This window comes from Clinocottus analis, unplaced genomic scaffold (genome assembly GCF_023055335.1).
Source record: "Clinocottus analis isolate CAN_PGR_092001 unplaced genomic scaffold, fCliAna1.0.p SCAF_14, whole genome shotgun sequence".
Lineage (NCBI taxonomy): Eukaryota > Metazoa > Chordata > Actinopteri > Perciformes > Cottidae > Clinocottus > Clinocottus analis.
The window spans coordinates 2,668,121-2,680,825 of record NW_027175865.1 but is presented as its reverse complement, the minus strand read 5'-3'; the positions used below and the strand labels follow the sequence as shown (position 1 = coordinate 2,680,825).

At 45.9% G+C, this 12,705-nt stretch overlaps 1 protein-coding gene across 1 annotated transcript in view; it reads left to right on the top strand.

Annotated features, from left to right (window-relative positions):
- Positions 1 to 12,705, top strand: part of nfatc1 (nuclear factor of activated T cells 1) — a 34,842-nt gene that overhangs the window by 11,764 nt on the left and 10,373 nt on the right. Inside the window, exons 6-8 of the mRNA XM_068575445.1 lie at positions 87 to 227; positions 8,263 to 8,318; positions 11,197 to 11,329. Coding sequence (XP_068431546.1) covers positions 87 to 227; positions 8,263 to 8,318; positions 11,197 to 11,329 — 330 coding nt within the window. The remainder of the gene's footprint in view (positions 1 to 86; positions 228 to 8,262; positions 8,319 to 11,196; positions 11,330 to 12,705) is intronic.

Genomic DNA, 12,705 nt, shown 5'->3' with positions numbered 1-12,705 from the left:
TGTGTGTGTGTGTGTGTGTGTGTGTGTGTGTGTGAGAGCTTAGAACGATGAAGCCGGTCTCTCTCTTCTCTCTCTCTCCCTCGCAGCCCAGAGATCGGCCCAGGAGCTGCCGCTGGTGGACAAGCGCAGCCTGGAGACGAGTCCCGCCCACGGGGGCGAGAGGATGCTCATCGACGGACACAACTTCCAGCACGACTCCAAGGTGGTGTTCGTGGAAAAGGCTCAAGGTGAAGTAGGAGGAGTCCTGGACTCTGTGTGTGTGTGTGTGTGTGTGTCTCCCTCTCCGTTGTTGGAGAAACCCCAGGACTGCCTCCTCCCTTCCTCCCTCCTTCCTTCCCTCCCTCCCTCCCTCCTCCCGCCGTCAAAATATCCACCGTCCTGCCAGAGTGCCACATGTGGTGCACATTAATGCGCTGTATTTTTAACCCAGCAGATTTACATTTGCAGAAGTTTCCATTGCCTGTTCAGCAGAGGAATGGATCACAAATGCCACGTGCGTGTATGTGTGTGTGTGTGTGTGTGTGTGCACATGGTGTAGATGCATACACTTGTGTGTGTGTGTGTGCGCCTCAGTATTTATTTCTCTTTTTTTTCTTTACTTTAATCCGTTTGGGGTTTGGAGGCAGAGGGGGACTCGTTCCCAGATGTTGATACGAGGTTTTTTTTACGCACAGCAATTTCCTTGATTAGCTTCAGCGGAGCAACGTGAGCGACACGGTTCGAGTGATGTAAACACGCGTGATCCTATCGGCTCGGCGGTGACTCATTCACAAAAAAATAAAATAAACAAAAAAAACTAGAGGGAAGCCTTTTTCATTGTTCAAAAGCGGTGAGATTGTTTATCAAAACAGGAAGTGCTTGAATGAGCGGAGGCCTTGTTGCTCTTCTTCTTCACGGCCCTCATCGCTTCCTGAGGGTTTGAGTTGTGCAACAATAATGTCACTGGTTGTGCACAACTTCTGTGAACGCACAAAGAGCCACACTCTGCAGAGCGGCAGCAGCACAGATGACTGTTTGTTCCTGTGTAGCGAGCTCAAGAGCAACCCATCGCATCATCAGCCAATCACAATTTAAATTGACCTTTTTTATCATTAAGACATTTTCTTTATTATTAATATTTAGCAGAAAAATTTGCCGTGGGATTAATTCATTCTGTGAATTTCGGGGAATGATTAAAACTCATTTTTTATTTTTAGTTGGTTGGAATCAATCTCACTAATAGAATATAATTCTAATAAATTGGATAATATAATAACATTACTGTAGTCTGAACTTCATCTGCAACACAACGAGTGAAAAGGGATAATGTCATAATAATAGAAATCTTCGAATAATAATTAAAACAAATACGGAAAAACCGAATAAATGGAAGTCAAGATTCACAGAATAAACTTTTTTAATCCTATTTCCCCCCCAAAAAAAGACTCCAAGTCCGACCCTGCGTGACTCACAATGACGCCAGTTCTCCGGCTCCGCCCCTTTTAAAGTGCACTTCTGCCATTTTTTGAAGCAATTAACTCCACAAACGACTGGACAAAATAGTTTTCCAGCAGCCAAAGACAAAGGAGCGGCCGCAGCGCACTGGTGCGGGTCAGCAGTTGATGGGTGCGCTCCCTCGTTTTTTTGATGAGGGTTTCCCCCGCGTCTGGCAACCGCATCAGATTCCTGGGCAATCCTCGCATGGAAACACCCTTGAGCCAGGCTCTTCCTCAACGCTGCCCCCTCTTCCCTCTCTTCCGCTTCCCTCCATCCTTCCACATCTTACTTCAAGCCGCCTCTGCGCCACCAGTCCATCACGCTGCGTCGCTCCCAGCGGACCAGACTCGGTCTCCATGAACAGCTGCTCTCCGTATAAATAGATACGACAAGTCCAGGCGTCCTTAATCGCTGAAGTGAAATGACACGTACGATACGAAAATAGCCAGGAGCAAAAAAAAAAAACAACTCATTTCCATATTTGTGACAACAGAATTTGGAAATTTAATATGTTTTTATGGTTGTTTGAGTCGTGCCAAAGCAGCGCTGTGAGAAACAGTTTAACGATGGAGCTCGTATATCCAGAGCGGTGGATGTTGTTGCCACTAAGAGTTTAAGCGTTTAATTTCACCGGTTTTCCAATAAAGCGCTCCTGCAAAATAACATTCGCAAAGCTGCGGTAACAAAAAACGTGTGGGCATCGACATATTGGGTTTTTGCACGTGTGTGTGTGTGTGTGTGTGTGTGTCAGAGTTTCCCCCCCATCATTATAAGCAGGACGGGTCACCCGGCTTTAAGAGCCTGCCGACAAACAAAATTTCATTTGTTTTTGTTTTCCGTTTTAGTGTCTGACTGAAGTGAAGTTTCCACTTATAGGGGGAAACTGTGTGTGTGTGTGTTTGTGTGTGCGTGTGTGTGTCCTCGGCGTTCACCTGAGCGCGAGCTAAGCGTGAAGAAGGGCGTACAGCGGTACACACACCTGAGCCCGAGGCTGCAGAGAGATCTCTGGTGGCGCTGGCACCCAACTCAGCACCGTGTTGTTGTTTTTCATTTTAGATGATTATTTATATTAGTATTTTATATGATTATATATACATGAATATATATATGTTTCATTTAGATATAACAGTTGTGCTGGACTGAACTGGCAGATAAGGTGTGCTCAATGTATTAGTGAATTTTTATTATTGTTCAACTTTATTCTTGAACTAGTGAATATCAAATTTATCTCACATAATGTTTTTTTAATGGGCCCAGACGCTGTCTGACAACATGACGAGAGCGTTTCAGCACCCTCACACTCGCTATACTAAACCCAACGCAGGTGTGCAGTCTCCTTCCCCCCTTATGAAAGCACTGTGTCACCTGCTCCTCAGCAGGAGCGCACCATGTGAAAGCAGTACCTGCATGTCGGCTTGGCTCCATCCTGAACCTCCCAGGCTTCCTTTCTGCCGCCTCAACGCCGCCCAGGTGGAAATATCCCCAGATAGCATCGGTTCAGTTGTCAGCTGTCACCCGCTGGTTACAGCCAATCAGTTACAAGAGATTACCGCACGGCCTCGGCGCTGCAGACATCAGCCTGTAATCCAAACTCGAGCTCTGGCCTTGCTTTCGTTTGCCCACGGCCGGCCCAGAAGATGCCGTCTCTGATAAGTCCCATTTGCTCCATTTGGGGGGGAGATCAGGCCCTTCTGTCCTTTATTCACCTCTGCTCCTGGTTTTAGTTTTCTGGGCGACCTCATGGAATTTACCGTCTGAAAGAAAAAGGCTGAAGGTGCCAAAAAAAGCAAAAAAGTGCAAATCTAAATTTGCAAAAATGAAAAACCTCAGATTGAGATCAAGATGAGATGAAGTGTGTCACACATGCACGTATCCCTAAAATGTTAACTTTCCGTTAGCTGAGAAAAACAGCATGATGCCTTAATCTAATAATCTAATCTAAAAGTAGACACAACTAGAAATACAATTAGCGTAGCATTGGCTTTCACGTGTCACAGTCTTCATTCAACTAATATTCTACTATATTAAGACTTCAAGTTATGCCTAATTAAGTGTGTGAGGCAGCTAGCCGCCATCACAGGTAGCTAGCAGCCATCACAGGTAGCTAGCCGCCATCACAGGTAGCTAGCAGCCATCACAGGCAGCTAGCAGCCATCACAGGTAGCTAGCTGACATCACAGGTAGCTAGTCCGCCATCACAGGTAGCTAGCCGCCATCACAGCTAGCTAGCCACCATCACAGGTAGCTAGCCGCCATCACAGCTAGCTAGCCACCATCACAGGTAGCGAGCCACCATCACAGGTAGCGAGCCACCATCACAGGTCTGCTAATCTGCTAGCTCGCTGCTATTTTTCATGCAAATAACTGACATAATGAGCCTTGCTGTGACAGACCCTCCAAGTAATCTGTTCTCCAGTTGTATTTGGTTAGCTAGTTAGGTAGGTAGGTAGGTAGGTAGAAAGGTAGTTAGTTGGGTAAGTAGGTAGTTAGTTAGGTAAGTAGGTAGTTAGCTGTAGGTAGAGGCTATAGCCAAAAATGGACAGCAAAGGCACAAAAAGGAATGACTGTGTGCGTTTGTCTCGGTAAGTCGGCCACATTACAAACAAGCCACCCAAAATGTGCATGCCAAATATTTTCACAGTTAATGTGAACTAAAGAAGCACCTTGCCAACCAAGCTAGCTAGCACGCGCTAGTGTTAGCTGCTTACTTTGTGTTTGTTTTGGTACGCCTTGAGTACTTTTGTGTATCTCTTTTGTTACTGACTGATCATTTCAGACGGACATCTGATAGGAAACCTTTGCAGAGGAGAAAATAGTACTTTCACATCTGGTCCGTTGCACAGCTGGCTGCTCTTCTGCAGAAGAGTATTCCTCAGTATAGCTCCTCAGCTGTGGGCTAACGGTGACGCGTCCTCCTCACCTATCCGTCTTTTGGTGAGCGGATGAGTCCGAGCGTCAAACATTTAATCGTGACTAATTGTTGTTGGCCCAAGAAGGCCGCGCAAGTAACACGAGCCCGAAAATTGAACTGTGAGAGGATTACAGTGCTGCGGGGCTGCCAGATGGCGTCTGGAATTACCTGTAGAAAATTGCAGATAACCATCTTCCTTTAAGCCCCAACGAGAGCCGCGGTGAACTCGGTTAGCTCCGCTAGCGCCGAGCGGCGGTTTCTGTTCGGTCAACAAAACATCGGCCGCATTGCTCTCGTAGAACAATGACTTCCACTCGAAGCCGTTCGGTGGTTTGGCTGCGTCTGACGCTTCTGGGAACAATGGCCGTTTTCATCAACAAATCACTTACAGCCGCATAAACAGCGGGGATTATGTTTTCATAAATTACAGTGCATGATTCTCGCTGGCCCATTTCGAAAAACAGGGGGAAAAAAAATCTTTTTTTCCTGACGTTGTGAGAGCAGCAGGCGCCACCGTAGCTGCGAGCATGCGCCGAGCCGCCGAGCCCATGACGGTATCTCGTCCTTGACCGCCGGCCATTTATTTAGCCGCCGCGCCGCGTTTTCAGAGGCGGGAAAGAAGGAAGAAAGTCTCAGCCGTCAGTCAGAGGACAAGGGAACTCTTTCAGCGGGCCGCATGGGCCCGGCCCGGGTAGCGCATGTGTTTATATTTACTGTACGTTATGAGGTCTTGGGCACACGCCACCCCGCTGTTTCACTCTGGGCACAGAAGTTTCACTCCTCCCAGCGCCCAATTAAGGAGCACAAGGAGCTGTTTGATTCCCTTTATACAGCCAACATGACAAATAACTGTATTGTATATTGTTTGATCCCCCCCCCCCCACCTCGGCTGCCATGACACACCGCCGCCGTGCTATTGACTGCTCTGTGTTATGTCTGTTCTGAGGCAGTAATGATTTGTATAGTCCGTCGCTAACGAAATGTGAATTGCGAAGACTTTCTGCGAGGCCGGGACGCCGGCCAAAGGCGAGTGGAGCTTGGGCGTCGGGGAGAGCCGGAGAGGGGTACCGGGTTTATATGGTCGGGGTGGTTTCAGCGGGGGAGGCGGGAGGGGGAGGGCGAGGTTTGAGGCTGAGTTGTTTAACTTAGATAATATTGGATGTCGTCCAGCACAGTGGGCCAGGGAAGTCTGAAACCATATTGAGCTGAAAGTGGGTGGGGGAGGGGCGGGGGAGCCTCTTTCATTGGGATCGGTGCAGGCGCTGTGCAGATGTTGCCCTATAACTCTGGAACATTCTGTGGTTATCAATTACATTCTGTGGTTATCAATTATCCGTTTTTTTTTTCTCGCTCTTTTTCAAACAAAAGGCATCCCACGCATTCAAAGCTCCTCGAGAAGTTTCCTGGCAATAGGTAGAGCGCGAGCGCAGAAAACAAAGTGCTAAATTAGATTTTTCTATCTCTGTATTGATGTGAAAAATGATGTGAGGGTGAAAGAGAGAGAGAGAGAGAGACGGGGAGAAGCAGAGAGAGACATAGAGGGAGATCTGAAAAATATGTTTACCTCCTGTGGATTGACATCGACTGCAAAGGCTTCCCTTCTGGAGACGTTCCCAAAGTGAGGAGAGGCAGCGAGAGACCGAGTGGGAGAGCAGAAAGAAGAAACAGACGTCCGCCGGCAGGCTGGAGTTTCAGTTTTCAGTCAAACCAACATTTTTCAGGGACAGAACGTCTTTCACGAGGAAGAAATGTGTCCAAAATACTTAGTTTTCAAGAAGTGAGAGGGGCCATTTTCTACCTTGTTATATCATTATATATATATTGTTGCTTTCATGAGCAAGAAATGCATATATATATATATGTATATAACGTGACAAAAAGCAACAATTCCCACCGGGCTCTGCATGCAGGATCTTGTACAACTTCCTGCATGACGACCGGTTTTTACTTTTCATTTCTGTTGTTTACACAGATAGGCTTCCTTGTTTACCTTCCCTGCACCAGTACCACACACTGGTGCTCCAGATGTCGAGCGCCAGTCGCCGTTTGTTCCCGCCGCGCCTGGGAAATGCAGTAGTTTTGGGTTGTTTTTTTTAACCCAAAGTGCACACATGTTTTCAGTATTTGGAAAGAGGTTGTTCTGGAGGTTTAATGCTGCAGAGTTTGCATTATGCAGTGAGCGTTTATAAAAAAGTGGTCGTGATTGTCTGCCGTCTGGCCACGAAACAGATAGTTTTGTTTGTTGTGTCCTTTTGGGGATGCAGGATGAGGGCCACATGTGGAACATTTATTTGAGTTGAACGTCAGACTTTTATTAAAGGGGACATCGTGAAAAACTCTGTCTGTGTATCTGAAACCCACAAACTGTGAAATGACACAACAAAATCTGTTTTTTTGTGTGTGTGTGCTTAGATCAGAAACACGTGAGGAGCATTTCTGATGGTGGGCGAATAAAAGGTATAATAAAAAAAAAAAAAATGTTCTTAAAACATTGAAGTATGTAAACATCCAGTAGAAACCAAAAATACAACATATGAATCTGAGAATGATCATGACACGTCCCTTTTAACGTCAGAGTCTCCAAAATCTGACTTTAACCTTTTAGAAAATCTCCCCCCTCCCATTTTAATACCCAGCATGCCCCATTCAGACAATCTTTTGGCTTAAAATACGTAATTTTTCCTTTTTTTTAACCAAACGACACTGTTTTTTTGACTGAAACTTCTTCCTAACAGGCCAATACTTTGTTTTATTGTGATTTTTGTTGCAGATTCTGATTCTTTAGGTCCTAATCTTTCCAAAAAGGTGTCTTATTGACGCTCCAGGAGGCATTTTTGGGGGAATCTGTCTCATATCATTCTGGATGTTCATAGTCACGATCAAAATATCTTTTAAAAGTGATTTTTTTGCAGATATACATTTTTTCCCCAAGACTTTGCTGAACAAATACATACAATAAACACAAGTATTGGCATTAATTTGGGGTTCCTACAACAACTCAAACACAGGGGAAAAGAGCAGAACTCCTCTTCATCGGCGCCGTTCGAGCGCTCCTCTCTTATCTGGCTGCAGAGGGCCCGTTGAGCAACGCGCCGCATATCTCAGTTCATTTTTTCTTCAAGGAAATTAGGCCACAGCTGACCTTTTTTTTTTTCTTCTCTAAGCTGCTGTTTCCTCGCCACGAAAACGTCATTTCTCACAGTCTTTTTACGGGGCCTTTTAATGAGCCGGGAGTCTAAAGAAATTGCAATGGTTTCCTTCTGTGTCTAGTAAATTGGTAAAAACATAGCTTGACTGATACCTCACTACCGAATGACAATCAACCTTTATTTATTATTATACATTTTTTAACAAACCGGGGGTTTTCCAGCTCAAACGATGCCGCGTGTTTCCGCTGCCTCGTCCTCTGTATTGTGGCGACGACATGGGAGATAACGGCAAATAGCCTTTAACAATCATGATGTGAGGGAGAGATTCCTGTGAGAAACAAGATGAAGCAAGAGGTTTGAAAGTCGAGGCGAGTCGTCGGTTTCCAGTCGTCGTGCTTTAACGAGCTCGCCAGCTGTTGGGATTCCACGAGGCGATGAAGTCAAGGTTTCATCCACCAGAGAGGTCGCTCATCTCTTTGGTATGACTGTTTCCCCTTTATTCTTTTTAAGGATTGCATCAGGTTTCTTTCTCCGTCTGACTCTGTTAGTCTGAGCATCGCGGGTCAGACAGTCATGACGCGAATCTGTTTTTTGCATCACTGACGTCAACGGATTATATCAACAACCCTCGTACCGTTTCTTCATCTTCTGTCGCGAGCCAAGTAGGTGGATTATTTTCTGATTCGTCATTACGTAACTCTTTTTATTTTCTCTTTCTCTCTTCAGACGGTCACCACCTCTGGGAGACTGAGGCCAAGGTCGACAGAGACGCCTCAAAGCCTGTAAGTGACACCGATGTGCTGCCGTTATCGTGACCAATCTGCTCTCATTTCAGGATTAACGCGCCGACAGCGACGCAGCTGCTCTCCAACATTTAACTGGACGAACTGCAGAAGCACAGAGCGAGTCGTAGGGAAGTGGAAAACTAGCTTGACTTGAGAACAGGATCTTTTTTTTTTTTTTCAGGTGAAATTAAATTATTTTTGGAGGTGAAACTTATTATTTTTTGTCAGGGTCATTTTTGTGTTGTAATACTCTTTTTGGCCACCAGAGGCTGAATTGCCTCACGACCCCGTGTTCAAAATGTGACTCACCTGGAAGAAAACACGTCCTGTTTAGACATGTTCGGGGTCTTACAGGAGCACTTGAGCCTCTTGTGTCTGAAAAGAGGATCACAACAACAGTGTGAGGAATTTAAATAACGCTGGCAACACTTTGTGTTCACCTGCTTTTAAGTCGCAGGAGAGGAAACAACTTCAGTGTCTCACTCGCTTCTCAAGGCTTTCCAGAAAACCAAGTGAGCTGAAAGTGAATTGATGTTAATTTCTGAATCATAGATCTAGATTAATATCACATCTGATTCAACGCTTTACTTAAACGGGTCGATTCAATCTGAACGTTAACAAATAAACCAATAAATAGCCTCGCGTGAAGCACGTTTTGTTATCTTTGGGGCAGCTATCGACCGTCTAGTCTCTCGTCAAAGAGAGCTGCTCCTTTAAAACAGTGCGCACAATGTTATTCTGAACATGGGACGCACTCAAGCACATTACAGACACACTACAGACACACTACAGACACATTACAGACACACACACACAGAGAGTTTAACGGCGCTGTAGATTTGTCACCACCGCTCAAAGGTGTCGCGTTTGAAACGTGTGGAGAAAAAGTTTGAGAGAGAGAGAGAGAGAAAGAGAGAGAGAGAGAGAGAGAGAGAGAGAGAGAGAGAGAGAGAGAGAGATGTCGTGGTGGGAGTCTGGGAGACAGACGAGGGGATTAGAGAGCGTCTGTATGTGAGGCGGTGCACCTGCTTTCAGTGTCTTAGTATTGCGAAACACTTTCTCTCTCACACACACACACACACACACACACACACACACACACACACACACACACACATACAGTGACTGCTGGGACCCATCTGTCTGCTTGAATAGACAAAGGGCCTCCCTCCCTCCTCTCCTCCCTCCTTCCCTCCTCCCCTCTCGGCCCAGTCTGCTGGACCGGTCCCATGTTAAACACCGGCGCTGCCTCGGCGGCCAGGTTTAACCTCGGCTGCCGCTCGGCCTCAACGCAGAAGGAACCGCACAGAATACCTCACCGCCTCCGTCACCGCCTCCGTCACCTGCATAAACTTACCCCCCCCTCCCCTCTCTCCTTCTCCCCAAGAGGGAGGTATATCTGGGAGACGATTCAGTTTTAATTTCTCTGAATTATTCTTCAGTGAGCTGCATCACATGACTCACATAAACTCGGATGAACGGCCTTGAAGCGCTCACTTGGAGCGAGTGAATGATTTCACTCGTGCATGTTTTGGATTTGAGACTTTGGCCTGCGTTGTGTTTAGTTTCCCCCCCCCCCACCCTCCTCCCTCGTACGCAGAGATTGATCCTGGCAAACCTGGACGCACTTAGGATTTACGCAGTGCGAACGGCGAACGGTTTCCAGAGGTTTTTATCAGCTAATTCTAAGAGGAATCTCCAAAAAAAAAAAAAAAAGCCTCATCTGTCTTCGATTCGTTTCGCGGCTGCAGTGATTTAATACGACGTGTGTCGGCTCTCACCTGTGTGCAGTCGAGGCCGGCCGTCCTTCCTGGAGACAGACGGCTTCCTCTGCTGCCACCGAGCAGCGCCGCCGGCCTTCAGCGTCCGCTCGCGGCCTCGGCTCTCTGTCCTCCAGCAGCAGGGGAATAAACTATCCAGACAATCGCCAGTTCAATTTAATGACTTTGCAAACAACCGTGCGTCTTCATAAGCTCACTTCAAGGTCTCCTGGTGGCTCCTGCATTTGGGATTAGAACCAGATTTTTCAGATTTTATCCACCGCCTTTAACACACACACATCTTCAGGCTGTGGATTTGAAGGAAGCGAGACTAAAGTACAGTCCAGACTTCACATCCTCTTTGCTGACCCGCAAACAAAAGCAATACTACGGAAGCCCCGAGAGGACAATAAGTAAAAAACTGCTCTTACGATCTGTTTTCTCTCCTGCGTTTATGCCTCAAGATCTGGTGGAAAGAAGGTTTTTCTATGAGTAAAAACATATATTTTCTTCATCTGTGTTTCCATCACTCGCCTCTCAGGCCTTCTGTAAAATACTAATCATAAGCATTAATATTTTATAGCTTGAAGCAGTCAGGCTGAGCAGCAAAAAGTCAACTGTGTGAAAGCAAAAATTGGAAAACGACGAAGCAATAACAACAAAAAACAATAAATACATCATGTTTCTCCACCATAAAACCACAAAAATGTTACCAATTTATGAACTTATTCATCTATAAAGGAATATAAAAACATGAATAAGCTCAGTTTCTCCTTTTTAATGTAATAGTCTGTTAGCTACATGTGGTTTCTTTCTGCCTTTTCCAACCCAGAGCAACCAATAGAAATTGCTTGTCATCAACATTTGCAACCAGATCTTTTTTTTCATATTTAAAATAAGACCAGATGAAGAAACAAATACGATTTCATGAAAGAAAAATTGGAGAATTAGATTAATTAAAGCTAAAAATCAATAAAAATGAAGACAGTAAATATGAAACCGGAGACCATAAATACCATTTGAAAGCTTTATACAATGCAATAACTAAGGAATTCTCTTTTCGCTGATACGAATACATTTAATACATTTCTTAATGTAAATGTTCTGTGTTGCAGACTTCACTGCTCGTTGAAATCCCTCCCTATCGGAGCCAAAGACTCTCCACTCCTGTTCACGTGAACTTCTACGTCTGCAACGGCAAGAGGAAAAGAAGCCAGTACCAGCGCTTCACCTACGTCCCCGCCAGCGGTAACGCTCCTCACACGCTCTCACCGCCCGACAAACACACGTACAGACTTTTAATTTTACATTTAGAGACGTTACAGAGTTTACCTGCTTCTCCTCTCGGCTTAAACTAACATTTTGATTAAATTTTCACCATTCAAATTATACATTTTACAGTGTGAAAGGGTTGAAGTTGTAAGAATAATCCACAGACAACTCCACAACAGCGCCACGATAGCGACCTGTCAATCACAAGGTAGCCCCGCCCTAAAGCGCACTCTTCTTCATGGTCTGTTTGACTCTAAATGAACATCCTGCTGTATAGAAGAAGACTTGAAACAAGAGATTGAGACCATAAAACTTGTGTTTACAATGTTTCCTGGGGGACTAAATCAGGAGAGAAGTTGAGTTATCCAACCAGAGGAGTCGCCCCCTGGTGGTCATCATAAAGAATGCAGGTTTAAGGCGCTTCCGCATTGATTTCCCATCTAAGAAGCGGTTTCCAGAAGTTTTAACAGCCACATTTCCCCAAACAGCTGCTCCCATTCGAAGGTTGTGCTGCAGGGTGCTTCCTACAAAATACATCGTCATGTAAATGTGCCGCTGAAGCAGGAGAATCCCCCGTTATGACCTCCTTGCCCTCCGCACATCGCCGCTTATTCTGCCTTTCTTCCACCTCCCTCGTCAGCCTGCTCTTTGCCTTTCACACGGCGGACTAATGAGAAACATTTCAGCCAGCGTTTCACATCTGAAGACGAGAACAAACGCTTTGTGTATTCGCCCCTCGTCTTGTGGTTTTTCCTAGGGAGGAACAAAGCACGGCTATTATTCCTTCATTGTTCATATAAAAACAAAAAACCTATAAAAAATCTGTTATTTTTCCATACCTGTGCACAGCGACTGGACGCTCAGGGGCGTGGCGAGAGGCATGTTACTTGAATAGGGAACCTAGCGCCAAGCTAAATATAAACACTGACCCGCCAACTGAAACGTAAAAAAAAAACAAAAACCTCTGCTAATTGCGCTCCGGGCCTGGAGTGAAGACTCCAGTGGGTGCTTCAAAGCGGTGACTCAGAGCGAGGCCGGCCCGGCCCTGTGCGTGGGCCACGGTGTGAAAGTGGAGCATTGTCCTGAGGGCGCAGAGAGAGTGTAAAAGAGGGGCGTGGCCGGAGAGGAGGGCTCGTCTGGTCGGGGTCTCCTGAAGAAAGAAAGTCAAGAAAAGTGTTTGTTTTTTCACTTCGCAGCAGCAGCAGCAGCAGGTGTTGCAGGTTTATTTTGAGACACGCGGCTGATTTCACACTCAAAAAAAAACCCGAGACAGACTTCTTCCTTCGCCCTTTCTGTACACGAGCATCTTCCCTGCAAACATGCACCCGAATAGGGGCGCAGGCGCTATTTTG